At 38.6% G+C, this 23,772-nt stretch overlaps 1 protein-coding gene across 9 annotated transcripts in view; it reads left to right on the top strand.

The window, feature by feature from the left end:
• The window catches only part of MTCL1 (microtubule crosslinking factor 1), a 104,871-nt gene that overhangs the window by 72,564 nt on the left and 8,535 nt on the right, over positions 1-23,772 (top strand). For 4 of the 9 annotated variants that reach the window (XM_081205526.1, XM_081205531.1, XM_081205525.1 and 1 more), the window contains 8 exons: positions 8,372-8,464; positions 9,900-10,130; positions 11,487-11,669; positions 15,604-15,771; positions 17,512-17,760; positions 19,954-20,244; positions 21,468-21,499; positions 22,047-23,601. In XM_081205526.1, coding sequence (XP_081061652.1) covers positions 8,372-8,464; positions 9,900-10,130; positions 11,487-11,669; positions 15,604-15,771; positions 17,512-17,760; positions 19,954-20,244; positions 21,468-21,499; positions 22,047-23,601 — 2,802 coding nt within the window. Of the gene's footprint in view, positions 1-8,341; positions 8,465-9,899; positions 10,131-11,486; positions 11,670-15,603; positions 15,772-17,511; positions 17,761-19,953; positions 20,245-21,467; positions 21,500-22,046; positions 23,602-23,772 lie in introns of all 9 variants that reach the window. The other 5 variants (XM_081205524.1, XM_081205523.1, XM_081205527.1 and 2 more) reach the window with 2 other exon arrangements.

The raw sequence follows: 23,772 nt of genomic DNA, 5'->3' as shown, positions 1-23,772 counted from the left end.
ATATTTCTTTTTGCAAATAAAATAAAAATAGATGGAAGATAAAAAAATTAAAAAGAAGCCCCCCCCAAAAAAAAATTTCTAGGTCTGTTTTCCCACTGCAGATTATTTTATACATAGTGTTGTGGTAGATTAATTGTTAGATGACAGACAATGTAAGCCTGTTGTCTTTAATTTGGAACCACCCTCTAGTCTTAAGTTACTTTAAATTGCTGCCATTATTTGTGCTGCACCAGTAGTTATTAGCATACAGTATTATTAGTAGGTAAGCTCTTGGGTTAAGTATATGCTTTGAAAGAAACTTGTCTTTTTTTAAAAAAAGTCTTAAGAGCAGACTTCTTATTTTCTTCATTAAAGCTAGTCATTCAACTAGTTCAGCACAGGGGAGGAGACAAGCTCCTACTGAAACATTTCAACTCATTATTCACAGATAGAATAGAGCCCTGCTATTGTGCGAGAGAGAACTACATTTCTAAATCTTTAATATGAACAAACTATTGGCTCCGAGGAACTGTAAGCAGAAGGGAAATAGCTAGTAGCGCTGACTACAAAACCTTGGGCAAGTGCTGGAGTAGGAGTTCTTCTTCTTTATTGAATTTATATACACTGTGCTGTATGATGTGGATTCTGTAATAGTTCTCATGTTTCTCCTTGCAGAAGATTACATTTGGGTTTCATTTACAACACTCTCGTGCAGGAGTAGGGTAACGGGGCTCAGCTGGCAGGCCAGGTCCCAACTCCCCACCCCCAGAGTGGCTCACAGGCCACTTTGACAGGTCAGTGAGTCTACCCACCTGTCAGTTACCTGATGTCAAAGGTCAAGTGTTTCCCTAGGAAACATGTTTCTTGCCCATGTGGCTTGATTTCAAGCTATACGGGCAAAGGAGGCATTTCTAGCAAGTGCTGATAGGCTAGTTGCCAATCACAGCAATCCCCACTTTGGCCAGGGAACTCCATAGTCCTGTCAACTCCAGCAGGGCTTTATGCCAGCTGATTGGCACTAACAGCAATCCTTGCTCCCAAACAACAATTGGGAGTGTACTTTAAGGTTCCAGATATCAAATATGAACACAGGAACCACTTTTGGATCCATAGCCAGTCATCCCACTTCATAAATTGTCCTTTCACTGCCTTGCTTTTTCCTCTTTCTTTGTGTCTTTTGAATTGTGAACCTGCTGTCTCAGAAAATACTTTAATTTGTGGGACAGAACTAAGTATTATTATAACATTGTTCATTAATGTGGAGCAAGCATGTTGCTTGTTCCACAAGCCCTAAGATGTTTGGAATTCCTAAACAAGCCCTCTGCCATTCTGCATGACAAATTACTTTTGAAACTGAAGGGAGTGTCACATAAACACTTTTGTGAAATGGTAACAAGAAGAAAAATAGCACAGAACAAAAGAACAGGGCTACTTGGTTCTGTTTGTGTGCCTTGGGATGGTATTTTCTCAAACAGAAATTTCCTCACACTGCACAGGAAGCAAATTGGGCAGGTTGTGGTTTTTAGCTTTAGAAAAAGGGACCAGAAAAGTCAGAGTTAAGCAGCCTTTTTACTTATGTCCATCTTTTGCTTAGATAGAGCCTGTCCCAGGTGGCTTTGGGATTCTAAAAATAAAAATAAAACTGCAGAAAAGAATATCACAAATCTCCTCATGGCATGCAGTTTGAGCCTTAGTTTTCTAAAATAAGAAATGGAGTAAAAGTTTTGCTCTACTGTTGAGTGAGTACCTACAGATTTTGAACAGAAATCTTCCTGTTCAAAACTATAATACTTTAATTTAGTATCCTGTTTCTTCTTATGGTGTTGCCAATAAATATCTGATGGAATTGTGACCAAGGGGAATATCTTGCTTTTCATGGTTCCACCTTTCATCATTATACAAGTGCTTTCAATTTCTGTCTCTCAAGTGCAGCTTAGACAGGGCAAGGATGAATTTTGTTGAAGCTTAATGGTTGGCCTTCACACATTACCGGTAGATTCAATTCAGCCCGGTGGGCTGAAACAGCATGTAGCATGTTGTGAACCAAGCATAAGAAAAGTATAGTGAAATGAGAAACTCCTTTCCCTTGCCCTACCTTAGTGGTAGCAAAGAAAAGCACAAATGCCTTTTATCTAAATAAGAAACAGTAAAGACATTTAGTCAAAATGGATGAATATATTGTTTTGTTATTTAATATGCTTGTATTGTAAGTAACAGTCTAGAACACAAGTATCTGTAAATCAGAGTTGTTGTTTTGTTAACTTTCATTTTGTATCTGCAGGGAATTCTCTGTATAAAAGATCACATTGGACTGAGTTGAAACCTAAAAATTTTGAATTTCCCTCTTTTATGGTTTCAACTTTCATAGAATGTATTATATGAATATATGTTTTATTTCCAATAGCATATTTCATTAGACATTCCATAGCCTTTTCATTGTTGCACAACCATCAGCTACCGGTAATCTGTGTAGACATTCCCTTCTTGTGTTAGATTGTGTGTATGTATTTGCATGTTTTCACCAATTAAATGGTTGCATGTGGATCTTGTAAATTCACTTTCAAGATAAGCTTGAAACATTTATGCAATCATAAGTAAAAACCCTAACAGCAAGAACAAATACTTTACATATGTGCCAGAGTGTGCATGAAGCTGACAAAATAATAGTCTTGGAATGCCCATTATAAAACCATTTTTGATACTCAAACTCTAAACACATTCAGAAAATGGTGCATAATATTGTTCAACATCCCCGGTCATCATTTTGGCAAAAGTTTCAGGTATAGACTTGCTTGGCACCAAATTAGCTTTTATCATATTATTATATTTCATAAAGTGGAATGTTCTAAATTAGAGTTAGAATCTGGACTTTATTTTTAACTAAATGAAATATAGTTTATGTATAATACTTGGATTTATGAAGTAATATTGAATGGTAAGATAAATTCGTATCAATTTTAGATGTAATTACTCTTAAGTATGTTCGGCCCTGTTTTCATATTGTGTTTTTTTATTTTAAAAGGACGTGTGAAAATTTAAACTCAGATATGTATTTTGTGCATTTCTGAAGATACTTTATCTTAAAATGCGCATTTTAATTCATTTTGATACTTTTTTAAGGCTAAAACTATATCACGTTAATATAAAATAAGAGCATGGTATGCAGTACAATGTCAGTGAAAGCATAATATGTTTACTTATTTATATTTGCAAACAGGGATTGGAACTGCTCATCTCTTTTTCTTTCCCCAAATACTTTCTTAGCTTTTCTTTTTTATTATTTGGTGCATGTTTGAAATTGAATCAATGAAATACAATTTTCAAAATAGTTGCACATGGGCTAAAAACGGATGCCATCCCCCCCAAACCCAAAATGGCAACACTCTTCATCATTATTTGAATGTACATTAATTTGTGAGTCCAAGTGACCTTCCACCAGTTTCTTGTGTGTCTCTCTCTTGATTTTATGTATATCTCTTTTGATTTTCACTGTGCATCAAACTTACAAAATTCTATAGCTTTTGGAGAGTAAGAAACATACCAAAGTTTTCTTGTTATTCTATAATCAGAAAGCGTTGGGAAAAGACTTTTCAGCAGTGAAAACATAGAAACCAATCCTTCTTCCTAGTTAACTGCCCTAGTTAAAGGACTGTCTTAAGATTGTTATGGATTTAGGAGTGGGAGGACTTTTTTTTTTAGTAAGCAAGCTTTGAAATTGAACAACAAATGTAAAAAGAAATATTTGTAAATTAATGTTGAGTTTTCTAAAATGAATCTATAGAGTTCAGTGCATTAGAACCTAATCTAGGAACTACAAATGCAACAGCATTCCCATTTGGCTGATTGGGACGAGAGTAGAAACCTTCTGCTGTGCTGATATGTTGTTAGGTGGATTGAGAGCAGGGAGTAGTGTAGTGTGGCCAGACTCAGGTCAGGTTTTTCCTATTTTCTTATCCCCCTACTCCCTGCTCATATCTTCCCAATAATGGATTGGTGCTATGGATGTGGTAGGAGATGTAAAAATATTGATTCCAGTAAAAGTAACAGCCATTTCCCTGGATTGGGATGCCTGTGAGTTGTGTTGTTCTGCATTTGCATTATGTTCAACAGTGCTGTGGTAGACTCTGCTATCCAATAGTCTGCATTGTATGAGTTTATTTTTCTGGGGCTGTGACTCTCCCCACCCCCCTTTTCCCTCTGATGTAACCAGGTCATAATGATGAATGTCGCCTCACCTGCATCAAATATATAATTACTCAAAAGAAAGAAAGGGAATAATAGGGATGAATAGAGTTATAAGAATGTATCGTTGCTTCAGCAATTCAGCTTTCATGACAAATCAGGAAACATACCTTATATTTGTGTGAAATTCCTGGGATCCCTTAGAAGACTCTGTCCTCTGATGGTTAGGGGGTCAATCGGTCAGCTGTTATGTTAAGTCTGGATTCAAGTGGTTTAGAAAGTCTTCACCTGCCAGTGAAAGGACAACAAGGAGAGGGAGCAAGTCTAAATTATCCAGGAAGGGAGCTCCAAAGTCTGAGAGCAGCCACTCAGAAGGCCCTCTCCCATTTATGTGAATACATCCACACAATACAATATGGGGTGAGATATACTAACCTTAGTATCCACCCAGGCCAGAACACAGATAATTAAAATGTAAACATATATTTAACTGGGAAACATAATATCTGGAACAAGTAATATTAATAGTGCTAATAGCCTAAACTAACATACCGTTACAGTTATCCTAGGTCTCTATACTTTCCTTTTTCTTTTTTTCCCTTTTCTTTTTTTCAATGCAGAATCATAACAAAAATTACAAACATTGAATCCAAAATAATACTATACAAACAAAAAAGAACGGAATATACAGAAAAAAGCAGAAAAGAAAAAGCAAAAAAAAAGTAAATGAAACAAAACTAAACTAAACAAAAACGGAAAAGCACACATCTACAGAAAAAAACCATATCATTACGTACATATACACATATTGACTTCCTTCCTTTGTTCTAAGACCTCAAAAAATTTACTCTTACTATATTGTTGTGTCTGGTTAGATTACATCCATCTTTGTACTTTTTTTTTTACACCATTTTTTTTCTTTAACCCTGTAAAGCATCATTCATTACATACCAACATACTTACTCCAGAACAATGTTTTTTCATATACTCTTTAGCACAACCCCATTCTTTTAATAATTTCTGGTCCAATTGTCCCCTTATGAATTCTGTGAGTCTTGCCAGATTTATGTATTCACAAAATTTAATTTGCCAATCTTTCACTGATGGAATTTTTCTCCCTTTCCAGTTTTTTGCTATAAGCATCCTGGCAGCTGTTGTTGCATAAAGGAATACTTTCCTTTGATTGTCGGGGATATCATTTGTAATTAAACCTAAAAGGAATGCCTCCGGTTTTTTAATGAAAGATATTTTAAACATCTTTTTGAGTTCTTCATAAATTTCGTTCTAGAATTGTTCGATAGGTCAGCATTCCCACCACATGTGAAACATTGTTCCTATTTCTTTTTTACATCTCCAACATGTATTCGATTTTAATTTGTAAATTTTAGCCAGTTTTACCGGAGTTAAGTACCATTGGTACACCATTTTCATAAAATTTTCTCTTATTGTATAACATGCCATGAATTTAATATCATATTTTCATAATTTCTCCCATTGGTCCAGCAGAATTACATATCCTATATCACATGCCCATTTGATCATAACTTCTTTTACTTCTTCATCCTTTAATTCCCATTCTAATAATAAATTATACATTTTGGATATATTCTTTTTTGAGTTTTGTAATAATACTTTTTGTAATTTTGATTCTTCTTTTTCAAATCCTATTACTTTATCCTGATTTGTGCAATTTGGTGATATTGTAACCATGTAGTACAGTATTGGGTCACATCTTCATATGGTCTCAGTTTTAATTGGCCCTGTTCTTCCTTTAGGAGCTGCTGGTATGTCGCCATTCTTCCTATAGTATTTTTCTTTTTTAAAAGAATTATACTTTCATTTTTATTGCCATCTCATTCCCTCTCCTCTCTGTCCCTACAGAACTATCCCAACTCTTCATCTGCCATTCTCAGCCATCATTTCCCACCTCACACCTACTGTGACTCACACCCTCTTCCAGTCCAACTTTCTCTAAATGAACTCCACCCATGGAAGTATAGATTCTATTCATGTTGTGTATACAATACACTGTAAACACCACAAATATTAGACTCACTGATGCCGAGACTTGCCAGTAGAAATATTGTTTCCTCCAGTTATTGTTGCTAATAAATAATAATGTGTTATATCTTTATTTAGAAGATTTAAAAATCTTCTAAATTTTTTATAGTGAAACTGCCTTTCACTACAAAGTTATAGGGCAGGTTACTACAACAGAAAATGCAATTATAAAACAAATAAAATCATTACAATTATAAAATACGCAAAAACCATTCCAAATGAGCAGAACAATATAAATTCAGCAAAATACTTTAATTAATTAATTAACTAATTAACTAGCTCTTCATTGTTTATTTATTAGACTGGGAGACTGGTATGCATATTTCCCCTTCTGCTTAAAGGGCGCTTGAGGATCAGGCTCTCTAGAAATCTTTAGAGACGGGAATTACTAATTAAAAGATTTTAGTCATGTACTTTGTGTCTATTAAAGCTGTATTCAAGGAAGCTAACAACATTTCATTTAAAATGCAATAAACTTATGCATAAGCAGTTCACAGATTAGCCTCATTTCTTGAAACTTTTACATTTTGCTGACATAGAACTCTCATGATAGGAGTCACTTGCATAGGGAAGCACAGTACACCTTATGTTATCTCCATCATAGTCATAACATGTTGCCCTAACATAGCTTTATGTACTTCAGTTACTTTTGGTGAGCAGTGTTCATGTGTTGTGAGTATAGCATGCTCCTTTATTCATGTAGATTAACTTGTGCTTTCTATATTTTTGATACATCCTTTGGAAGCAAGACATTGTTTTCAGTGGAGCTTGCCTCCATGTAAGCATGCTTAAGACAGATCTTCAGCTGGAGATAGGCAATACTTTTAAAGAGATTTAAAAGTAGTTTCACTTCTCACAGTTGTGCATACATGTTTGTCCTCATCACCTGGGTTTTTTTTTTTAGTGGGGGGATATAAAACCTGTAGACCAAAGCCAATGTAGAATGAGCGTACACACCACTAGCAGACATCCTACTTTCAAACCATATTCAGCTATCTCAAAAATACAATAATCTAGTTTTAACATGAGTTTAATAGAACTCTGATATTTGTTTTTTTGAATATTTCTCCAATCTTAAGTCATTGTGCCCCACAGGATTCCACTGGCACAGTGAAACTTCTTTTTCCTTTCCTTCCCCCCTCAAAATCTGCTGCAGAGGGTCCCCCGCCGTCCAAAGCCAATTTTGAGGGCATGCAATGGAGAGGAGAGGAGAGGAGGCAGAAGTTCTGTTGCATGCACAGAAGTCCTTTTCACCAGTAGAGCTGCCCTGGATATGGCCCACTAGTATCATCTGATTATTATTATTTTTACAAGTTGGCTGTATGTAGCTTTTTCCCCTTTGGCATTTTCCAAAATCAGAATACAACAATCAGTCTGCCCAAGCAACACAGAAATGCAGGAAAACAAGAAATGTGGAGGGGGTTGCATTTTCTGTATCTCCTCCTGCCCAATTATTGACACATCTGAAGCAGCCAAGGATCCAGGCTGAGAACAGATTTTGCCCAAGGCTGTCAGGAAGGATCCTTTAAATATATACTTGATTTAACATTTTAAATTTAATTATACTTTTACCTTTGTTGCTCGAACGTGATGTTGGGCTGTGATTGATGACACATAGAAATTTGGCTATTTGAAATTCTGCAAATTAAAATCTAGATGTATGGATAATCTTGTTTTTTTATCAATTGGACATTTTACTATCAAATAAAATAGAGCCCCTAAGAACATAAGTAACTTTTTGTTGACCTCCATAACCTTCAAGTGACACACAGACTAGTAGATACCTAGTCTCTGATCCAGATACAGTTTTTCACAACATGTACACAGTCTGAGATGTGCATGTTATTCTCAACAGTGCAAATGAGAAAAGGCCTGAAAGCCCTCTGTCTTAATGTGTATCCTAATATGGACCCAGGGCACAGGTCTACATGTGCAGTTCCTGATCCAGCAATGGAATCTGTGTGCAGATTTTTCATTCATTTGGAATTAGATCTCACTGAATATGAACACAATGCATATTTGAAGTGTCTTTTCACTGTGTAGTTGTGTGTCTCAGTGATGTCTGTCCTGTAGTTCTGTCACACCTGTTAGAACCTTACTCTTTTGTCCTGCTGATCAGCTCAGGAACTGCCATGTTTTACCTGTACAGAATATCTCGATTCAGGAGCTTCAGGCTCAACTTGAGCAAGAGGTGAAACTTCGCCAAGAGGAGCAAGAAACATTTACAGAAAAGATAATTCAGGTAAATGCATAATGCGGTTGTTGGAAGAGACCTTTGTCTGTTTTTCTGACTATCAGAAACTCCTTAGTTTGTGGTAAGAATTTAGAAGTTGCTTAAATGTGTTTCAGTACTGTTTCATAGATAGTTTTGTTGTGGATTGGCAGACTTGTGGAAATACAATTAAGAGAAAATTAATTGGTGTTAACAGGAACTATAATTCTGGCTTTCAGTCATATTGCCAAGATGATAAATCTCAAAGTTACAAGGATATTTCTAGATCCATAGATATCGTATGCTGTAAGGTTCTGCAGTTTTCCTACTCTCTATAGCCCAATTCTACCTCTTGAAAATGTTGTAAAACTCACATAGCCCAGGAATCTAATGAAAGGAATGGCCTCTGAAAACAGTATTATTGTTTTTTGTAGGGTATGTTCTAGAACTATTTTTGTGCATTAAATTTATCTGGTTCGTTATTGGGTCTAAATCAATTGACATGGAGATTTGGCCTCTGTTACATTTCCCCCCCCCCTTGCTTACAGCCAACTAAAATGTACATGATTATTTCAATCAATATATGTTAAAAGTAAATCTTTCAGGATCAGAAGTCAGGATAGGACTTAAATAACTTTTTTTCCAAACAGAAACTTACCACAAAGTAGTTTTCTTTTGTTCTTTTCATTGTTTCATTGGTAATATTTGGCAGAGATAAAACAGATGTGAAAGTGGTAGATGTGACTGCGTGGCAAGTATGCTTTCCTACTGAAGCATAAATATTCTAAAACTATGGCAACTCTGAGATTGTGGACTGTTTTATTTCTTTATTTGTTGGTTAAATAGCCTGGGTCCTCCCAGGCTATTTATTTGGATATATGCAGATAGCATACAATAGTAGCCATATTCTCCCTCAATAGGATTTCTTCTGCTTCCAATGATGAGTCCCTTATTGTTTTAGCATCATTGGTCCTGGAAGGCAAGTAGCTCTCTCTCCTTAAGTCAGAGAAAGTAATATTTCAGAAAGGAGAAAGGGAGAGGAAGGAGCTATAATTATTGAAGTTCTGGGTGCCTTAATATGACTAGTCAAAAATAAATTTAGCAAAGGCAATTCACATACCTCAATAGCAGGGTCAGCGTCATATGGTGAGCATATTGAAAGGATACAATGAAGAGAACATAGAGCATAAAAATGTTTATGCTGCACAAGTCTGATGCAGCTTGTTAAAGTAAATGAGCTGTGTATTTCCTCAGTAGATTATTCACATACGCTTAATTAAATTAAGGCTACAGCCTGTGTTCTTCAGGTTCCTCAAAAATCAGATCCGCTGCCAAACACAGTTAGCTGATGATAATTAGAATGAGCAACCTTGGTTTATCTTGCCCAGATTTTAAAAACACACACAAGAATGAACCCTCAAGGGCGATATCCTGTTGATGTTGTGCATGGTTGTTCTGTTCAAAGCTGGAAGAGGACCATCTGCAGAGCCTACGGAGGAAAGACTTGGAGGTGCAAAGCTTAACTTTGCAGAACAAATTGGAAGAGAAGACCTGGAGTCAGGAGAAAAACCTGATGCATCAAGAACTCAGGCATTTCAAGCAGAACACCTTTCTCCTCTATGCCAAACTGAAAGGGTTGCTGAAACAGTGGCGACAAGGCAAGAAATTGGAGGAGCAAGGAGAGGATGTTCTTAAGGTAAGTGTCCCGTGTCATTTAATGGAGTGAAACTACAAGGAAAAGTGATGTGGATAGTTCTGCTAGGAACAAAATAGATTTTAAGAGATAACCTTGCTTCAAGTTCAGGTGTCAGAGCATCCTGAACTGTAGTATTGGGATCAGTGTCACATTGATTATAGAGCAGAAAAATCCTGAAGTGGAATCTGAAGCTACCTGTCTCTGGTATTTTTTTTGAAAGAGATTTGCAGTGTGGGCCTAGCTGTACAGCTATTCTCAATTACCTGTTACTTATCTCCACATCAATCCTGTCTGACACAAATCTGTGAAGCAAATCAATAGCCTTATAGGCCGTTCTTCCTCACCCAACACCCAGGGTCCCAAGAACCTGGCACTGAACTGAAAAGATTTGCAATAATCAGTCTATTAATAGTTTCAGATCAGTTTGGAGGTCATAGCAATATTGTGCATTTTAGGTAAAACGTGCTCTGAATAATGAAAATGCGCTTTGTTTGAAAACTAACAGAAGAGTCCTAAAACAGCATTTTGTGAGGAAGTAGAAGTGGTTGTCATTCATTCTGTTTTCCACCCTCAAAATATTTGGCTCTATCATGAGTGAACTGTTTTCTTATGCAGCTCCTAAATAATGCATTATAGAAAATAGGAAGGAAGAGAATAGCATATTGCTCTTTGAGACTACTCTACTAAACCACCTCAGGAGGGGGAAATTACCCTTTGAATCCAAATCATTCAGTCTCGCACGTAGCTAACATGTTTATCATGTCTGCTATGTTTGTTCACATTTGTTGGCTTTGTACTAAACTAGATACTGTATCTACATTACCAAAAGTGAGAAGAATATGTTACCTTTTGAATGAGACAAGGGTTTGAGCTGTGGAATTTTACATTTTTTAAGCTTCCATATATGCTATAAAATTTCCATCACTATTGTAGTGGCCATATCACTAATAATGATGATTTATAATGCCTATTGTATGCATATTGGCCATAATGGAGTTAGTCTGCACTTAATATTACCATGCCAAAGCAAAATCTCTTCAAGGTTTTAGACACTGTTTAATATTATTAAAATTAAACAAATGGCATGTTTAAAATAGGTAATGATCTTCTTCCTTGAATCTGAAATATACATTTGCCATTGCACATTTACAGCTTGAACCAAAGCTATGTGTGCACAAAGCCTTCTTCCCATCCCAACTTTATCTTCTAAGGAATGAATAATTCCTTATGGAATAAAGTCATGGAAGGGAATGTGAAACCCTGCACATGCAGTGTAACACATGCTTGTTCGGAACTTCTGGATCCAAACATTCAGACAGCAATGTTATCTTTGATTTTATTCACTTGCTATTTTAGTTGGAACACCTTGAGTCCCTGCCAGAATTCAGTTTTCAGCCTGAACAAAAGCATGATGAACGGGACGAAGAGGAAGAGGAGGAAGTGTTTGGACTGGCAGACTACTCCCAACATTCCACCGTGGAGATAATGGACCATGGACCACCACTGCAGACTGCAGAATTGTTGCAGCATCAAAAGCAGGTACCAAGGCAGGTGCTTACTGTGTCTGATACTTACTTCCCTTGAATTGTATTCAACATTAACCATACTCAGTGTAGACCCACTCAGGTTAATGGACACTGCTCACTTAGGTTCATTAATTTCAATGGGTTTGCTCTGAGTAGAACTTGGTTGGTTATAATCCCTCATGTTCTGCAATATGTAAAACTCATTTAATCACAGCATGCCAGTGATCCTAATTACATAGTGATGTTAATGTGTTTCACTTATTAATCAGGATAAAAAGGAATGATATGATTGCTGGTGCCTTTCTGACTGATACTTTAAATGAAATATTCCATTTCCTAGCATGGCTTATTGCTCAGAAACATATATATTTGTCTGATGGTTTGCAATATCTACAGGCTCACCACCTAAGCATCATAGCAATGTACCATCTAACCATTTGTGTGGGGGGCTTTTTATTTCATATAAATAATTAAAGAAGGAGACATATGCTTTAATTTATTTAATGAAAGATAGATATGGTGGAAGAAAACCCTTTTAGTGCAATGGGTGCTTTTAAAACAAGCTACTTAATGTTAATATCTTCTCCCCCACCCCAAGTGGATTGAGAGGTTTACCTATTTTGAGCTTGACCTAGATTCATAGGCAGCATTTGGGCCTCAGGAAATACCAATAGATACATTAAATCAGCAGTGTGGTTTCCCAAATAGCAGCAGTGACTTGGGGTGCAATGCAGAGCCTTTAAAAATCATTGGCTGTTTATCCAGTGCTCTTTGATATAAAGTCTTTGAAAAGGCTCTATTTCAGGATGAATATACGAGTCAGAATTATGTATTTAGAGGGGAAGTAACTCACTGTTTAATAAGATATTCCAAAGGCAGTAAAAAAAAAAATACTATCAATACAATGACACTAATACAATTCAATAAAGCACTCAAATAAAAACAAACAATAATGACAAGCAAATAACTATTTTAAACAGCAGTGACAAGCAGCAATTACAGCACTGATATATTTAGCAACCAAATGCTAATTTGGAAAAAAGTTAAAAATAAAAAGATCATACTTTCAGAACTAGTGGATTTCTTGTGGGAGATGGTCTGCAATTTTGTGGCTGTAATGAAAAAGGCCTTCTCAGGCATCCTAATGAGTAGTCACCATTCCCCATTCTCGGACTGCTTTAGGTGTAACATCATTTTTAGTAAAATTGGCGGCTGTTGCTATATTTACTCAGAATGCACTGCATTAAACCACAGAGCCTAGGACTTGCCAATCAGAAGGTCGGCGGTTTGAATCCCCGCGATGGAGTGAGCTCCCATTGCTCGGTCCCTGCTCCTGCCAACCTAGCAGTTCGAAAGCACGTCAAAATGCAAGTAGATAAATAGGTACCGCTCTGGTGGGAAGGTAAATGGCGTTTCCGTGCGCTGCTCTGGTTCGCCAGAAGCGGCTTAGTCATGCTGGCCACATGACCGGAAGCTGTACACCAGCTCCCTCGGCCAATAAAGCTAGATGAGTGCAGGAACCTCAGAGTCGGTCAGAACTGGACCTAATGGTCAGGGGTCCTTTAATGCAATTTTTAATTATGGAAATAAAATTGGGCAATACTTCCCTGACTCATTGTCTCTAGAACCTTTGCCTATAGAAAGGATGTCCTGACAGTAGTAATCCAGCGACTATTAAGACACAGAATAGCATTCCTGAACAAATGGACTACAGTATATGATATTTCTGTGAAAGTAGGTCAAAAACAAGAAAGGATGTAACTGCCACTCTAGGGTAGCCCATGTGTTGTTTTTTATAGGCTGTCTGACACTTTCAACATCTGCAGAAGCTTCTCTTCTGGCCCACAAAGGGCATTTTCTTTAGAATCAATTTGAGAGAAGGGAGGGATGGGGGAGCAACAGTGGTTGCCCAGAGACATTAAGTTTTGACTCATCAGGACTTGAAATAAGCCATATCATTTGACCTCAGGAAGAACCTACCACCACCCCATTGGTCCAAATTAATAAGCAGAAGAAACATCAAGCTATATAGTCCTGCACAGTGCAGGGTAGTCCTGGCTTCCATGTGAACTTTTGCTTTTTATTCATTCACATACCGCTACAGTGCTGAATGTTTCATTGTGAATGGAAAGGATAAACAACAAAAGTAGAAAAACGTAAACATGGATGCTAGGTAAAGGTAAAGGGACCCCTGTCCATTAGGTCCAGTCGTGGCTGATTCTGGGGTTGTGGCGCTCATCTCGCTTTATTGGCTGAGGGAGCCAGCGTACAGCTTCCGGGTCATGTGGCCAGCATGACTAAGCTGCTTCTGGCGAACCAGAGCAGCGCACGGAAATGCCATTTACCTTCCCGCCGGAGCAGTACCTATTTATCTACTTGCAATTTGACATGCTTTTGAACTGCTAGGTTGGCAGGAGCAGGGACTGAGCAACGGGAGCTCACCCCGTCGCGGGGATTCGAACCGCCGACCTTCTGATCACCAAGTCCTAGGCTCTGTGGTTTAACCCACAGTGCCACCCATGTCCATGGGTGCTAGCCTTGGTGTATTTTCACTCTGCCTATCTTGTAGGGCGTCACCACAGTGCAAAGCACCAGGGCACATATCCTTGTTTTTCCTCAGAGTTGTCCTTACCTTCAGAGGAATGTATTCTTGCAGTGACTACTGGATAGCTCAGTTGTTTAGAGCATGGTGTTGATAAATACAAGCTTCAATCCCCACATGGGACAGCAGCATATTCCTGCATTGCAGGGGGTTGGGCCAAATAATCCTCAGGATCCCTTCTAACTCTGCAATTCTATCATTCTGTGACTCTGCAGAGGCAAGATCTAGCAACAGCCCTGCTTCATGAGAGAAGTGAAACAAAGGTCCTATTTGACTTTTGAACAAGGAACCTAGATTTTAGAGCACACTGAGAATTGCCTCTCAGACATCATAGTACTGTTACACACAATGATAGACTCTATTTCATGGCTTTTCATAGAAATGTACTTTCTTCCGTAACATTTTTTCACAGGCATAGGAGTTAAGCAGCATCCTTTTATGCTTTCTTTTCATCTCTCTTCTGAGCTATGGTGCAGGCTTCCTTTAATCCAGGGGTCAGCAACCTGTTTGAACCAGCAGGCATATTTTGAATTTTGAGAGAGTGCCGTGGGCCTCAGTCACAAAATGACTGTCGTAGAGACTTGCCATAACACAACATGACTGCCGTGGCGGGCAGTGGTGGCGACATAATACAAAATTAGAGGCTTTAGAGTCATTGTTGCTCCCCCGGCCCCAGATAACCTCAAGTCAGCTACATCTTGCAGGTCCTGATGGTGGAGATCACAGTATTGATTTTACACACACACACACACACACACACACACACACACACTTCATATGAACATTTATCCCCATGAACACACTCTCTCTATCCAAGTACGCCTCTCCTTCTCACACTGACATGGGCATCTACAGGATTTGGGGGGTGGTCAGTGAGGGGCAAATGAAAACACTTAAACAGTACAGCAGGGTAATTTCTCATTTTAGGTGCTGGATTTGCAATCACTGGGTTAGGCATTCCAGAGAAGATGAGATGAAAAGGTTTTGAAAATATAGTAATAAGGGTGTGGGTTCCCACTGTGGATGTGCCAGGCACCAAGACACTTTGGATGCAGCCAAGTTTGATATTATGGACATCTTTGACTTGGTATCTTAAAGTTGTGGGCTGAATCGTTTTGTTTATTTTATAAACCAGGAAATCGCACTATAGACAAGCCAGGCTTCAGAGGCTTTTTTCCTCCTATTTCTTTGGTAGGAAGCTAGGGGTGTTTTTCATGCAGCTAATCACCTTGACAAGAACGTAGAAAACAAGAACAACAAAAACCCAACCACCCCTTATTTATCCCGAGATGTTTGAAAATACAGTTTAATGTATTAAAATTACAAATAGCTTTTGCTTCTGCAGGCACGAGAAAACCGCAGGCTTCTACATGCCCTAAAAATACTGTTGGATGACTTCCGATCCGAGCTCCGGGATGATGAACGAGAACGTCATGGCCTCCAGCAGCAGTATGCCACTGACAAAGCTGCTTGGGAAGTGGAATGGACTAAACTGAAGTGTCAGCTGGAGCAGGTACAGTCCCCATTGGGGAAGGGCAGTAGCTCAGCAGCACAGGATCTGCTCTGCATGCAGAAGGCCTTAGGTCCAATATTTGGCATTTCCAGGTAGGGCAGGGAAAGGCCATATTTTCAAATCCTGCTGCCGGTGGGTGTAGACCACTGAGCTAGATGGACCAGCTGTCCAACACAAATAAGGTAGCTGCAAATATGTCTGAAACAACAACTTTGAATGAACCACCAGCTCTTATTATTGTTTAATCAAATTGTAGGATGGATTCAGGTGCACTTACTCAAATAACTAGTGCCTCATTCTCTAGATGGTTTCCCTGATGTGATGCTGTTTGGAATAGCTATTTAATGGGAGTAGACAGTATTAACATTTTGCTTTTATTTAATCTTATTAAATTGTAGAATCTTATTAAGTCCTAGAAATTGTGGTTTTGTGTCTCCCTGTTGTAAGTGGTTTTGATTTTTAATTTAATGTAAAAAATTTATGTTTGAGTAATTTATTAATTGTGCTTTATTGCATTTATTCAGTAAAGTATTACAAATTAGAGCAGATGGTTTGTGGCAGGCATGTTCTAAGCCATAACAAATGTATTATTTGATGCTATTATTTTACATCAGGCACAGGTGGTGAGAGCAAAAATGACAAGAGCCCTACAAAAAATTCGTTTGGTAGCATTACCTAATTTCAGTGAGGATAAAAGTCAGAAAGCTACTGGATGTAATGAATGATAAATTAAGTGGGTGGGGGGGCATGAATAGCAATCTTGCAGCTTAGGTAGAAATGCAGTTGTGTCTGCAACTGGTGATTGCCAGTGAATGGGGATTCTTCATTCTTTCCCTGCACAAGTTCTTCACCATAGACACCAAGAATAGGGAGACTATGTAAGATCTCCATCAAGCTATTCATGACACATGCCTAGAACAGCAGACAGAGATGACTGCTTCACAGCTTTGTTGCATAGATACAGACAGATCACTTCTTTGAAACTGCTCCAGAGTCATGGTATTGGTTCAATTGGAAGATATTTTAGCTGAATGTAATCCTAATTATTGATAATGAACAAGGAAGCTCCCAGGATGTGTTTATAGGGCTGGGAAGCAGTGGCGTAGCGTGGGGGGTGCAGGGGGGCCCGGCCGCACCGGGCGAAACATCTGGGGGGTAGGGTTAGGGGGCGCAAATCCACGGGTTAGGGGGCACAGATCCACAGGTTAGGGGGCGCAAATTACTTGCCTTGCCCCGGGTGCTGACAACCCACGCTACGCCACTGCTGGGAAGAGCTGCATAACATTCTGTGATTTCAATATGACATCTTTACAAGGAACAGGGCATTGGATACAGAAATAGGAGAACACCCACACCCCCTTCACAGGCTTACTCTGATTCATAATACAGCTATCCTCCAGCTCAGATAATAGCTTGAACTGCAAGAAAAGCTGTGGATTGTAATACTTGCCTTAGATTGAAGACAAATATAATGAGTTGCTGAGGTTGTATTCAGAGCCAAAGAATTACAAATTTTGGTGACATGTCTAATTGGATTTGCAGCCTTAATCTAGCAATTAGGCAAGTATGGAGTCCTTGTATGACTATTATACTATAGCTGCCTCTTTTAGAGCAAAGCTGTGCTTCAGAATGTTAAGGCATGTTTGTAAGAATCCCCTTGTCAACTGGGTAGCAAAGCCCAGCCTTTACATCTGCCATCAAAAGAGATGTTGACACTAACAACCTTTGTTTCATTTATAGCTGGAAGGGAAGAGCGAAAAAGCACAGAGTGAGACTGGTCTTGAAGCAAAAGCAGCTTTCAAGAGAGAGAGGGAGGAGCACAAGAAGCTGCTGGCTGACAGTCACCGATTAGTTATGGACTTGCAGTGGCAAATCCAGCACAGTGAGAAGAACTGGAATAAAGAAAAGGTAGAGCTTCTGGAGCAGCTCAGCAAGGACCGGCAGGAGTGGGAGAGGCAAAAGAAGGAACTGCTGAGAAGGCTAGAGCAGGTAATTCAGATGTCAGGTCATGATGGAATGTGTCTGCACAACTACGGTATATTGCAAAAATTAAAAAGGAACTATACGGCTTTCTTTATATAAAAAACAAAAAACTGTACAAACAGGGTGAACACTCTGTTTCATTGTTTCTCATAACAGATAATTACAGAAGCCCAAGGGACCTAAGGAAGAATGCTTCCAAAACTAATTTTAGAAGCCTCACTAGTGTATAGGAAATTAGTTAAAGGTTAAAGGCTATTTCCTGTCATTTCACTTCTCCCACAAAGGCAGAGTCACTCTGACCTTTACAATGCAATGCTTTCTTGTTCTCAGAACACAAAATTATATTCCTTTTCCTTCTTAAAAAATCAAGATCTGCATATTGTAGTCCACTTCTCATTTTTAATTCTGTGGTTTCCTCTCACAAGAATGATTTCCTAGTGTGAGTAGTTGTGATGTGTGAGCCATAACCCTCTAACCAATTGCAAGGCTGTCTCTGAAAACTCTACGTCTCATTGAACCTTACTTATAGTCCAAATGAAATATCCTACCTCAGGTTGATCTTTTGGATACTACTGAATCATATAAAAGCTGAATTCTATTGTCAGCTGTTATAACAGAAAACCTCACAAGACAGATAGTCACCTCTTTAGTAACCGTATCAGCATAGCTGTTTCATGACAGGCTACCAACTGGGGGGGAAACCCTGTACATTGTATCTCCCAGCTTCAATAAAGCAAACTTTCAGTTCACTGAGGAAGGGGAAATGACTATTCACAAACCAAATAATTTATAAACAGAACAACGTTTTTGCATTTAAATTCATTTTCATAATGTTAATCCCTAGGCAGCAGCACTCCTCTTTAACCTAGGAAACTTTCAGAAATTTGTACATCTTTGGATCAATATAGCTTCTTAGCAGTTAGCTAGATGGTACTTTATGTGGAAGCAATTAACTTATCTCTGGTATTTTGCATGGCACTCTGTATGTTTGGAGACATCACAACAATATATACATAAAACAAGAAGGCAAATAATCTGAAGCATTTAAAAACAGAAATAGAGGATTGTGGCATAATCAATATGTATTCACCATAATCACTGACCATTTTTCTTTCTGTTTACTTTAACCATAATGTAGGAAAGCAAAACATCCCCAGATTTATGAAGCATGAAATAGATCATTTAGGATAATTGTGGAAATAGAAGCATGCTGACCTACATTTCTCAAGGCTTCCAAATATTCTCTTTCAAGCTCACTGCTACAGTGTTATCTCTTGAGACACAACATCAAGCCTAATTTTGTACTGATGGTGACTGCACGCTTTTAGGTTTTCAGATTAATTATTTCACAGCTCTTTTTTTTTTTTGCTGTTTAATTATGAAGAGGAACCTTTTGCTGTTCTAGTATATTTATGTACACACAGACAGTTTATTGCCAAATCCTTGAACATGTGCATATATTGAAGACTAGTGATAGACTTCAAATGTGATTCAGCATATGCCACCCCTGCAAGTCTTCCTGTGTCTGTGTTGACCACAGATTCACCCCATGCACAGCAGACAGGGGAAGTGCTGATAGCAGGGTCTACCAGGTGGAAAGATGCTAAAATCCCACTTAATGTGGTGCCTGTGTCCCCAACAGCTTTCTACTCTTCCCAGCATGAACAAAATAATTATGCCTGACACCTATAATCCACACAGGCACTGCACTAGTTGTTGCACTGATCTGTGTTAGTCCAAATAAAAATATTAGGGTTGAGAACAGATGGTACAGACAAGTTGGAACCTTCTCTGATATTTCCTTCCCCTCCTAAGTATAGCACTAAAGCAGCTGGAGGATACTGCCATTTGAATGCAGCCTAACAGGGCAATCCTGTGCATGTTTACATGAAAGTAAATCCCATTTTGTCCTATTAAATGTATTTAGGATTGAAACCTAAGGCATTGAACAAGAAGTTTCCATGTAAGCGTGCTCTTGCCATCAGAAACACAAACTAGGAACTACCTTATCCTGAAACATCTGAGTTGAAACGATTTTATGGAAATAATCAATCTTTCTACCTTTTTATTTGAAAACATCAATATGATATTTAAGTTTCATATATATCTATATCTAAAGTGGGATAAGATGAAATAAGTAGACAACTACTGTGAAAGCTACTCTGTATTCAGTTGATGTATGATTAATTTCTTTCTCAGCTTCAGAAAGCAAATCCACAAAGAGGAGACAACATTCTTTGTGACTCAAAAGAAACTAGCCTTCATTCATTTTCAAATCAAGTGCCTCACCCAATGGGGTCAAGATCCTACTCTGATTCAGACACCATGCCATTTGAAGATCGATCACTGTCGAAACTGAAGGAAAGTGACAGGTGCACTGCCACAGAAAACCTCTTTCTGGAAACACTGTCCCTTGATTCTCCAGATGATTCTGATGAACGGCAGCCTCAGAAACTGGAACGAGAAAGGTTCTTAACTTGTGCAAATGAGGTGTGTCCATTGCTCTTTGTATTGTCAGCTCAATTGTAATCCCACATCCCTGCTATTTTGTCAAAGGGTGCTTTCCACTGCTGTTTATATAGGGCCTTCTGGTGATTTAGCCAGATGCATATTGGATCTTTCTTGCAGTGACTCTATTCAAACATTATGCTGCATATAGCCAGGGCCAACACACCCATGAGGCAAGTTGAGGCGACTACCTCAGGCAGCAGGATCTACCGGGGCAGCTGATGCTGATGTTGATCTTTCTCTCCCCCCCCCCACCCGCCTTGTTTCTGATGTATCTCTTCCCTCACCTGCTTCTTCCCTGGCACCATTTTGAGGTCCACCTCAGGTGCCAGAATGTCTTAGGCCAGCCCTACATATATTGTGATATAGATGCCACAATCTCACATCCCTACCATGGATAAGGAGAGGTTTGGTGGGGGACTGTGTTCCCTGATCTAGGCTATTAAAATTAGAATTGGTTATGGAGAACTTCCATTTTTGCCATTGTTTATCATTTGTGTCTTCTTAATAGGGCTCTAAACAGTTATCTTTTTAAATTGTAGAACAAGCTCTTTCCATAAAATAGAAGTTTTTAAAAGCTGGGCTTTTTAAAACCTCCCCCTAGTCATAAAAATTATGACTAGGGGGAGGTTGTTCCTACACTGCATGTTGTGAGGAATTGTTATGGTATTCCCCATATGATTAACATAATGGTCTGCCTACACATTTAACAGCAATGGTATAATGAGTTTCAGTTGATGCTAATTATCGATATCTAGTAAATTTATAATGAAATAATGTCAAAAAGTAGATTTTATCTGATCTCAGCACTGCAAGGTCACTAATATCAAAGAGAGCAGCATAGAAAAGCAGCTTCAGACATGCAAATATAATACGAGATATGTACTAGTTGTCTTTATAATTATTAGAACTAAAAAAAAGTTGTGCTCTATTGAGAGATAATTAATCTGTGTGTCTGGTCTTAGCAATGTGAGGGTTATTTGTTTATACTAGTCAGTTCAACTGGGAATACTTTACACAGATGCATATAAAGAAAAAAATCCTTCTTAATTATCCAAGTATTGGAAGCATGGAGGGGGTCAGATATGCCTTCAAAGGGTTTTCAAGAATTTGATATATTGAATAAAGTTAATGCAAATACAGCCCACAGGCGCCCAATATAGGCATATATGCAGGCTCAAAATTAACAGTTTTTTTGCTTTCAGGAAGAAGAAATGCACAAGGGAAATCTTCAAAGGTGAGTAAAGTGGGGTGAAACATAGCACAAAATGAATTACATGAATTATATTAACACACTTACCCTAAATTGGCTTCAAGATCTTAAAACTAGATACCAGAGGTTCAGTTCTAGAATTTTACTGTGAATAAAACTCCCCACTATTCTGTAACATAATATTATGGAGAGCTGTCACACATGTGATTTCCTCCCTTAATGATGACTTCTTATTTTTTGAATCCCTTTGTTAATATATTGCATGCCATTTAGTTTCTTCCTCAGTTTACCCATCAATAGCCGTGGTTAAGTGTAGGACAAAACAGCACAGAGATTCAAATATAAAGTGAAAACAAAGCAGATTGCATTTTCTTTAAAATAGTGATATTGGCAGGTGGTGACGCTTATGTGTATGGTTACTTAAACTAGACGGTTAACTTCACTTTGTTAAAGTTGCTTTAAATAAGAACGTTTACACTATATGGTTACTACTACCCTAAATGATACAACAAATTCAATACAGACTTCCTGTCAATTTTGTTAATTTGACGTTATGTGCTTCCTTCTTCAGGGCAATGTCTGTCTCCTCTATGTCAGAGTTCAAGCGTTTGATGGACATTTCTCCTTTTCTTCCTGAAAAGACTCTGCCTTCTTCCAGCAGCAAGGAGGAGATAACACCTCCTCTGTCTCCTGATGATCTGAAATACATTGAGGAATTCAACAAAACTTGGGATTACAACACTACCAGAAAAAATGGTGGAGCTGTCGAAAGACCTGGAGATACTTGGGCAGAGAGGACAGAGATTGGGAAGGCAATCAATAATTCAGTTCCAGATCCATTCCAACCACCTTCATGGTACCTCACCACCAGTGTTACTATGACAACTAATACCATGACCAGCCCTGAGCACTGCCAGAAACAACCACTGAGGAGTCATGTTGTTGCAGAAAAAATGGGAGTTAAGGTCTTTCATAGTCCACCAGTTGTTCGCAGGTTTGAAACCTCAGTGGTAGCTAGCAATGAAGGGAAAAGCCAGTCAGAACCAGACTTTTTGTTCCCTATGACCAAAGTTAAGGGAAATGGGGGCGAGACAAAAGGTGCTTCTTCAGAAGTGTTTGGGCGATGGTCTTCTGACCTCTCCAAACACCACAACGATTTCCTGGAGAGTGGTATTCATCCTATTGAACGTCCTATTTGCACTACTTTGGGTTTTGCGTCGTCCTTGCACAGCCTGGAGATGTCCAAAAACATGAGTGATGACATGAAAGAGGTCGCTTATTCTGTCAGAAATGCAATACGTTCAAATTCAACAGAGCTTCAGTTCAAAGACACAGCTTGTCAGACTAATGGGTTGAGAACTACGGGCACACAGACCACTCAAACTATCAGTGTGGGCTTACAGACAGAAACTTTGCGTAGTATCACAAGCAGTCCACACAGGTGTCTGACACCAAAAGGGGGTACTACACCTGTCTCATCACCATCAAGAAGCTTAAGGAGCAGGCAGGTGGCACCTGCTATTGAAAAGGTCCAGGCCAAATTTGAACGCACATGTTGTTCTCCCAAATATGGCTCCCCAAAATTACAGAAGAAAGCCTTTTCCAAATCAGATCAGCCAAATAACAGGACATTACCAAGCACACCTCAGAAAGGGTTCAGTGAATCTGCTTGGGCCAGATCAACCACCACAAGGGAGAGTCCAGTTCATACTACTATCAATGATGGTCTCTCCAGTTTATTCAATATCATTGACCATACCCCTGTGGTTCATGACACCCTCCAAAAATGCTCCAGGTCCAGCAGCCGATCAAGGTCAGCAGAACCCAGGTCAGAACTGGGTCCTATGCAAGACATGTGCACAAGTATCCGTGGCAGGTCACCCAGTCCCCTCCGTTTTGGCACAGAGCTACAAAAGGATGAAGGAGCTGAAACGACAAGTATCAGGCAGGACTTATCAGCTCCTCCAGGATATACTCTTACAGAAAATGCTGCCAGAATTCTCAACAAGAAACTTATGGAGCATGCCTTAAAGGAGGAGAAAAGGCTAGCTTCATATAGCCCTCCCAGTCTTAGCAATGAGAACAGCACAGGAGAAATAAACAAAGTTGAACCAGGGTCCATTGAGGTAATGAGTTTTATCCTTGTATAGTAAACCTTTTTAGATGATGAATGTTATTTGTGAATGTTGATTAAAATATAAATGTGCAAACATTTTTAAGCAAAAGGGAATTGACTGTATAATGTATGCTTCTTTGAGACTGCATTTTGGAAGAACTTTAATGCAACACTTTTCTAT

The sequence above is a fragment of the Podarcis bocagei genome, assembly GCF_964188305.1.
Source record: "Podarcis bocagei genome assembly, chromosome: 8".
NCBI classification, from domain to species: domain Eukaryota; kingdom Metazoa; phylum Chordata; class Lepidosauria; order Squamata; family Lacertidae; genus Podarcis; species Podarcis bocagei.
The sequence above is the reverse complement of the archived record's forward strand: the minus strand, read 5'-3'. Positions and strand labels throughout refer to the sequence as shown.